The sequence below is a fragment of the Gadus macrocephalus genome, chromosome 4 (genome assembly GCF_031168955.1).
Source record: "Gadus macrocephalus chromosome 4, ASM3116895v1".
Lineage (NCBI taxonomy): Eukaryota > Metazoa > Chordata > Actinopteri > Gadiformes > Gadidae > Gadus > Gadus macrocephalus.
This window is the reverse complement of record NC_082385.1, coordinates 10,986,943-10,994,884: the sequence shown is the minus strand read 5'-3', so window position 1 is coordinate 10,994,884 and position 7,942 is coordinate 10,986,943. Positions and strand designations below refer to the sequence as shown.

Genomic DNA, 7,942 nt, shown 5'->3' with positions numbered 1-7,942 from the left:
ACATGCACATTCCAAAGCATTGCTTTACATTTTCCTTCGCTACATATGCCTGAAAGCATGTAGAATTTGATTACAATTATTTTTATTTTAAACCTTTCGGCCTACATCCAATGACCTATGAGATCCATCTCTATTAAAGATAAACCTGTTGATAGGACTGAGCAAAGGAAGTAAAGCAAAACAAATAACTACACATTACAAGATGGACGGTTGATGGAAAGTTTATTGATTTCGCAATTGAGTCATATTGTATGACTTGTGTGTGCGATGATTCACGTTTGACGGAATTATTCAGCACTGTCCTTCACCTAAAGCGAAACACAAAACAAATGTAGAATTTGTTTAAAGGGCATTTGTATAAAATAATATGAGGACATTTTTAGGACACATGTTTGTGGAATAAAAAACACTGTATTTTTACTGTCCAATTACCTTTCCAGAGTCACGGGTCTTAGACCTCAACTTGTTGACCTGAGTCTCAGCGATGTCAGCACGTTCCTCAGCCTCCTCCAGTTCATGTTGAACCTTCCTGCACTTGGAAAGGTAAGAGTTGGCCTGCTCCTCCTGTAGGAACATTTACATTTAGTTTTTAATAAGTACTGAAATTGATGCATAACCGGATTTTGTAATGTAGTTTTTACTTACAGCTTCCTCAGACTGCCTCTTGTAAGCCTTCACCTTCAGTTGCAGCTTATCCACAAGATCCTGGAGTCTGGCACCATTCTTCTTATCCTCCTCAGTCTGATGTACATTTGAAAGTGAAAAATCAACATCATGTGTCCTTTAGTTATGATCAAAATTCTAATGCATTCGAAACATATTTGGAGATGTAAGTTTGACATACCTGGTAGGTGAGTTCCTTGACTCTCCTCTCATATTTGCGGACACCTTTTACTGCTTCTGCTCCACGTCTCTGTTCATTATCCACCTCTGACTCCAGATCACGAACCTTTAGAGTAGATTGATTTAATAAATCTTGTCCTTCGATTGGTCTTTTTTGGACACTTTTTTAAATGTATGCTGATTATTATCATACTCTGGACTCCAGTTTCTGCAGCTGCTTCTTGCCCCCCTTCATGGCCAGGTTCTCAGCCTCATCCAGGCGATGCTGCAGGTCTTTCACTGTGACCTCCAGGTTCTTCTTCATCCTCTCCAGGTGAGAGCTAGTGTCCTGCTCTTTCTTCAGCTCCTCAGCCATCATGGCAGCCTACAAGGTCGAGTAGTATATTCATTAAGAGTTCCATTAAGGTGCAATAACATCATTTACAAACGAGTGTAGACCTACATCAGTGATGGCCTTCTTGGCCTTCTCTTCAGCATTCCTGGCTTCCTGGACGCTGTCATCCACCTCACCCTGGACTTGGACCAAGTCAGTCTCCAGCTTCTTCTTTGAGTTCAACAGGCTTGTGTTCTGAAACAAATTATTATAAAATTTCTTTCAAAACATGTACGTTTTCTTGTATTCGAATGATACAATTCGAATGTTGGTTACCTGAGAGTGCAGCAGTCCAACGCGCTCGCTGGCGTCCACCAGCTCTTGCTCAGCCACTTTGCGGCCTCTCTCTGTCTGTTCCAGAGCTGCCCTCAGCTCCTCAATTTCAGCCACCATTAGACCGTTCCTACGATCCACCATGGCAGCCTGCTCCTTCAGGTCTTCCGCAGCTCTGACGGCATCATCAAGATGCAACTGGGCATCCTAATATTAACAGAAAACACGTATCAGAAAAAATCCCAACAGGATAGCTCGAACTATGTTTTACATGCGCCATACAATAGTTTGTGTCATACCTTCAGTTGTCCTTGAACATTCCTCAGCTGCTTCTGTGCCTCAGCAGCCTGGCGGTTAGCATGACTCAGCTGGATCTCCATCTCATTCAGGTCTCCTTCCATCTTTTTCTTGATTCTCAGGGCATCATTCCTGCTCCGGACCTCAGAGTCAAGAGTGGTCTGCATGGAGTCAATGACCCTCTGGCTGTTCCTCTTGATCTGCTCCATCTCTTCATCCTTCTCAGCCAGCTTCCTGTCAACCTCACCCTTAATCTGGTTCAGCTCCAGCTGGACACGCAGAATCTTGGATTCTTCATGCTCCAGAGTTCCCTGATGTATAAAATGAAATTAGACACATTTGTGGAAATTGAATTTATTCTTTCAAGTGCTGTTTGCTTATTTAGTCATCCTAACCTCAGCTTCCTCAAGGGCTGACTGGATCTCGGTCTTCTCTGTCTCCACTTGCTTCTTGGATTTCTCCAACTCATGGATGCTCTTTCCGGTTTCACCAATTTGTTCAGTCAGATCAGAAATCTCCTCTGCCAAGCAGATTTGTATTTGTTACAAGTCTGTCATGGATATTTATCTGCATTCTAGTACTACTTATGTTAATGACAAATACTCACGTTGGAGGTTTTTGTTTTCACGCTTCATGGTCTCCAGATGATCCAGAGTTTCTTCATAGGAGTTCTTAATCTTGAAAAGCTCAGTGCTGAGAGAACGAGACTCTTTCTGAGTTCCTTCAAGCTCTGCCTGGCCCTCCTCATATTTTTGCTTCCAGTCAGCCAAAACCTATACATTATTTTTGGTTAGTGGTGGTTTAGGACCGGAGGAAGGATCATGGGATGATAATAATACAATTCATTTAAATTAATTAAAACTCACCTTGTCAAAGTTCCTTTGCTTCTTGTCAAGGTTGGCAGCCAGTCCATTGGCCCTCTCCACATCAATCATGAGGTCCTCCACCTCACCCTGGAGTCTCTGTTTGGTCTTCTCCAGAGAGGCACACTTGGAGTTCACGGCCTCAATCTGTTCCTCAGCCTCTTGAAGGCGCTGGGCCAGCTTTTTCCTGTTAAAAAATTACCTGGTTGAATTTGTGTACCATCAAATATAATGTCTACCTTAGCTAGTATTAAATATTTGACTCACTTGGACTCCTCCAGCTCCTCAGTGCGCTGGATAGCATCAGTTTCATACTTGCTCCTCCACTGAGCCACCTCACTGTTGGCCTTGGACATTCCACGCTGCAGCTCAGCTTTGGCCTCCTGCTCCTCCTCAAACTGCTCCCTCAGAAGGTCACAGTCATGGCGGGCTGATTGCACACCATGAGCAAGAGCATTCTTGGCCTGCAAAAGGTGAAACACACCATGTCAATTCAAGATAATCTTCTATCTTTGTCCCCTACAATTTTTATGAATAATACTACCATACCTTAACTTCCTCCTCATTTTGCCTCTTCAGCTCCTCAATCTGCTGAGTATAGGCCTGCTTGCCTCTGGTCAGCTGTGAGACAAGAGCTTCCTTCTCCTCAAGCTGACGGCCAAACTCGCCTAGTTGGATGTGGAATGTTAAATATTGAATATGTTGTTTAAAATCTAGATTCAATTCTTTTCATTAAAGAGTCTCTCCAGGCCTCCATTTAGATGCATTTATGATGAACACAAATGACCATATGCTGAAGCGTATACCATTTTCTGTCAGCAGTCTTGCTCTCTGGGCACTGATGTCATTTATCTGGCGAGCATTCTCATCACTCTTAGCCTTGATTTCACTCAGTTGGTCCTCAAGGGTACGGCATATCTTCTCCAGATTTCCCTGATCATTAAAAATTTGAATTCAATGTACATTTACTTTTATCTATTTATTTAAAAATAATAATTAACACACTGAAGGATTTAAGGAATAACTTACCTTGGCCTTCGAAACAGCTTCCATGTTGCTGGAGAGGTCATCAATCTCCATCTTGAACTCGCTCTTCTCCTTCTCAAGCTTCTGTTTGACACGCTGGAGGTTGTCAATCTGCTCTCCCAGCTCTGCTACACTGTCAGCCTGCTTCTTACGCAGAGCAGCAGCAGTGGCTTCATGCTGCAGGGTGGACTCCTCAAGGTCACGACGCAGCTTCTGGAATTCAGCCTCACGCTTCTTGTTCATCTCAATCTGAGCAGAAGTGGCTCCACCAGCCTCCTCAAGCCTCTCACTGATCTCTTCAAGTTCCCTGGAGAGATCAGCTCTCTGCTTCTCAACCTTGGCACGAGCAGCACGCTCAGCCTCAATCTCTTCCTCCAGTTCCTCAATACGGGCCTAAATAATACACAAATATTAAGGTCAATATCCAAGTTCATAATTTCAGAACGTTTATATTAAAACAATTAAATTGATTAATTTTCCCACCTGAAGCTCCTTGATCTTTTTCTGAAGCTGAGCACCCAATGACTGCTCATCCTCAATTTTGCTCAGAAGCTGGCTGGTCTCAAAGTCCTTCCTGTGAATAATTAATAAGAAAAATTGTAAACTATATCAAAACAGTCACATGCACTAAACCCGATTGTTATTGTTAAAAAACAAATTAATTACTTCTTGATTTTCTCGTCAGACTGCTGTTTGTCATTCTCAAGATCCATGACAGTTTCCTGAGCCAGTTTCAGATCACCCTCAAGCTTTCTCTTGGATCTCTCAAGGTCCATACGGAGCTTCTTCTCTTGCTCCAGAGAACCTTCAAGCTGGATGTCAATAATTGAAAAATAATTAAGAACAATCCAATGTAATATTGAATATTCACTCAACTCCATTAGTAATATTCATTGAAAGTTTCCATGAGCTTTTCTCACATCATCCACTTGCTGTTCAAGCTTGGTCTTGGCCTTGGTCAGAGTGTTGACTTTGTCTTCCTCTGCCTGCAGGTCATCAAGAGTCTGCTGATGTGACTCTTGGAGGGCTTTCTTCTCCTTTGTCAGCTTAGCAACGCTCTCATCCTGAGAAGCCATCTCCTCAGTCAGGTTCTTCACCTGAAAAAAACAAATTCACAGTATCATAATTTCTCATAAGTAAAATGTAACCTTCCCTTAAACTCTATAACGGATGGACAATGTTGATGGTGATGGTATTGTGGTTAAATCTTAACAAACCTTGTTTTCAGTGGCATGTTTCTCCTTCTCCACTTTGGCCAAGGTAAGCTCCAGGTCATCAATGTCCTTCTTGAGTTCAGAGCATTCATCTTCCAGTTTCCTCTTCTTGGCAGTCAGCTCAGCATTGATTTCCTCCTCATCCTCCAATCTCTCAGTTGTCTCCTTGAGTTTGGCCTCCAGCTGGATCTTACTTTTGATAAGTCCTTCACACCTCTCCTCAGCATCATTCAGATTGTCTCCGTCCTGTGTGATATTTATATTGGTAAACATGTCACATCAAATGTATCTCAATGTTTGCACACATACATTTTACATAATGTTTACTTACAGAAGCCATTTGCAGTGAAAGATCATTCTTCTCCTGCAGGAGAGAAACCATCTTCTGCTCAAGTTCCTTCTTCTTGGCCAGGGCAGCTGCCAAGTCAGTCTTCATCTTATCATAGTTTTCCTTCATATTGGCAAGCTCCTTCTCGGTTTCAGCACTCTTCAGAAGAGGCTTTATCTTGTAGTACACCTTCATCCATGGCCAGTGTTTGACATTCATGAATGAGCGGATGTTGTACTGAATAGTGTAGACGGCTTCCCTATCAAACAAAATAAACCAGTCATATTTTGCACTCAGTATCTTAAAACCTGTTTGAGGTTTGAGCACTATGTTTAAAACATACCTCCTCTCTGTCATCTTCACATACTCCTTTCTCATGACATAACCTCTGCCTGCAGCCTGAATCATCCCGACCAGAGCTGCCAGCTTCTCATCTCGCATCTCCTCAAGAGCACCCAGAAGACCAGCTTTGAAGAACACCTTAATGTAACAAGAGACGTTTGTCAGCGTCAAATCCATTATAAACCTAGTTTTTGCAGCAATAAACATACCTTGGTGTGTCCAAATTTGTACTCATCATGAGGTACGTCAATGGATCCAAGAAGTTTCTCAGAAGCCTTCTTGTTGTCAATAAACTGACCGTCAGGAATGACACTGGCATTCAGTACTTTGTACCTGAAGAAGACCATTGTAATGTTTTTAACAATAACTAAAATGTTAAAAGACAAAGTTAAAAAATCAAAATCCTTGAGTTAATACCTCTGCTTGAAGTCAGCATAGATGATTCTGCTGGGGAAGCCCTTTGTGCAGATTCTGATGCCCTCCAGCACACCGTTACACCTCAGCTGGTGGATAACCAGGTGGTTCTCCATGAGTCCTGTCATTTTGTTGAAATTCATGAATTTAATATTATAAGTTAACTAAATGTATAATCTTGATGAACATTTACTAGTAGTCACTGTACCTGGAGTCTTTGACTCATTGGGAATCAGACAACGCACAAAGTGAGGATGGGTGCTCCTCAAGTTGGTCATCAGTTTGCCCAAGTTCTCCTAAAGGCACGAAACTAAATATTAATTACGTAGAACGATTTAGAATTATATATGCATATGTAGTAAGTAGTACTACAAGTACATTTTTACATTTATTTGTGTGTTTACCCTTACCCTGAACTGTGATGACACTGTTTGCATGGAGCCACCCTTCTTCTTGCCTCCTTTCTTGGCACCCCCGACCTCTGTTTTTAATTATAGTTGATTGGTCACTGTTCAATTTATAACTTTAGTTTTTTCTAAGAAACACATTTAGTGGCTGGAAATAATTATAATATCACTGACGTAAAAACTACTGGTCCCAAATGTGAGCCGTACCTTCAACTACAGGTGGGTACAGGACAGGCAGCAGTTTGTTAGAGGACTTCTGGTACAGCCCAATAACAGAGTCATTCAGGGGATCCTTGTTCTTGTCCAGCCAGCCAGTGACGTTGTAGTCCACAGTACCAGCATAGTGCACCAGGGAGAAGTGGGCCTCAGCCTTGCCCTTTCCTGGCTTGGGCTTCTCAAATGCTCTGTTCTTGCCAAGATGCTGGTCATACAGCTTGTTCTTGAAGGAAGAGTCTGAGGCCTTGGGGAACATACACTCCTCTTCAAGGATGGAGAAGATTCCCATTGGCTTAAGAGAAAAAAATATTGATGAAACATTATCAAAAGTAATTTGTAATTCACGCAAAGAATAATTATTTATACTTATAATATTCAGGTGTACCTTCTCAATGAGCTCAATGCAGGCAGCCAAGTCCATGCCAAAGTCAATGAACTCCCAGATGATACCCTCCTTCTTGTACTCCTCTTGCTCCAGGACGAACATGGTGTGGTTGAAGAACTGTTGCAGTTTCTCATTGGTAAAGTTGATGCACAGCTGCTCCATGCTGTTGTACTAGTAGGGGACATTTAATAAACCGACTATTACTCGTTTTCAAGAATTGAATGGTAATGACTAACGTCTCAGAATGAAGGAAATGCTTTCAGAAATGCTGCCACTTATTGAACAACCTACATCAAAAATCTCAAAACCAGCAATGTCCAGCACACCAATGTAGAATTGTCTTGCTTGCTTGGTGTCCAGCATCGTGTTGATGCGGATGACCATCCACAAGAACAGCCTCTCATAGATAGACTTGGCCAGGGCACTCACTGAGTTGTTGACCTGAAAATATTTTTTTATATAAAATCATCACAATTATATCAAAATATACTATACGTCATAATAGACAAACCATGTTAACAGAACTTGTACCATATTTCCTTATCAAACTGTGTTTTTCTTACCTGAGGTACAGTCTGTCCCTTGGTGACATACTCATTTCCGACCTTCACTCTTGGGTAGCAAAGAGCCTTGAGCATATCAGCAGAGTTCAGACCCAGTAGATAGCAAATCTTGTCGGCCTCTACAAAGGTAACATGAAAAACGAATGTGTTATTATTCTGTATAATAATTACCCCAAATGTAATACAAGCAAATATGCACCAATATACCTTCTAGTGCACTGATGAATACATGTTAATCGTTACCTTCATTGCCATCTGGCTCAGCCTGCTCCTCACGCTGCTTCTGCTTGAACTTCATGTTACCGTGGTGAAGCACAGCACCAGTAAACTTAAAGATGGCCACCTTGTCCTCACTAGTGAAGCCCAAAATATCAATAGCAGCCTGTGTTGAAAACAAA

The 7,942-nt window shown here is 41.9% G+C and overlaps 1 protein-coding gene and 1 long non-coding RNA gene across 2 annotated transcripts in view; one reads left to right on the top strand and one right to left on the bottom strand.

Moving 5' to 3' along the window:
• Positions 1–205: 205 nt before the first annotated feature.
• Positions 206–7,942, bottom strand: part of LOC132455087 (myosin heavy chain, fast skeletal muscle-like) — a 9,948-nt gene continuing 2,211 nt past the window's right edge. The window contains exons 11-40 of the mRNA XM_060048802.1: positions 7,788–7,926; positions 7,545–7,663; positions 7,273–7,422; positions 6,982–7,152; positions 6,588–6,888; positions 6,384–6,454; positions 6,182–6,269; positions 5,977–6,094; positions 5,769–5,892; positions 5,561–5,697; positions 5,221–5,476; positions 4,893–5,135; positions 4,596–4,772; positions 4,342–4,487; positions 4,159–4,249; positions 3,679–4,068; positions 3,456–3,582; positions 3,199–3,317; positions 2,917–3,113; positions 2,653–2,836; positions 2,394–2,559; positions 2,182–2,306; positions 1,789–2,097; positions 1,493–1,696; positions 1,286–1,411; positions 1,037–1,207; positions 845–949; positions 646–741; positions 433–564; positions 206–308 (exon numbers count right to left, since the gene is read on the bottom strand). Of these exons, the coding sequence (XP_059904785.1) occupies positions 288–308; positions 433–564; positions 646–741; positions 845–949; positions 1,037–1,207; positions 1,286–1,411; positions 1,493–1,696; positions 1,789–2,097; positions 2,182–2,306; positions 2,394–2,559; positions 2,653–2,836; positions 2,917–3,113; positions 3,199–3,317; positions 3,456–3,582; positions 3,679–4,068; positions 4,159–4,249; positions 4,342–4,487; positions 4,596–4,772; positions 4,893–5,135; positions 5,221–5,476; positions 5,561–5,697; positions 5,769–5,892; positions 5,977–6,094; positions 6,182–6,269; positions 6,384–6,454; positions 6,588–6,888; positions 6,982–7,152; positions 7,273–7,422; positions 7,545–7,663; positions 7,788–7,926 (4,803 nt within the window). The 3' untranslated portion in view covers positions 206–287. The remainder of the gene's footprint in view (positions 309–432; positions 565–645; positions 742–844; positions 950–1,036; positions 1,208–1,285; positions 1,412–1,492; positions 1,697–1,788; positions 2,098–2,181; positions 2,307–2,393; positions 2,560–2,652; positions 2,837–2,916; positions 3,114–3,198; positions 3,318–3,455; positions 3,583–3,678; positions 4,069–4,158; positions 4,250–4,341; positions 4,488–4,595; positions 4,773–4,892; positions 5,136–5,220; positions 5,477–5,560; positions 5,698–5,768; positions 5,893–5,976; positions 6,095–6,181; positions 6,270–6,383; positions 6,455–6,587; positions 6,889–6,981; positions 7,153–7,272; positions 7,423–7,544; positions 7,664–7,787; positions 7,927–7,942) is intronic.
• LOC132455090 (uncharacterized) overlaps positions 1,048–7,942 on the top strand; it is a 17,944-nt gene continuing 11,049 nt past the window's right edge. Inside the window, exon 1 of the long non-coding RNA XR_009525067.1 lies at positions 1,048–1,135. This is a non-coding gene — a long non-coding RNA (uncharacterized LOC132455090). The remainder of the gene's footprint in view (positions 1,136–7,942) is intronic.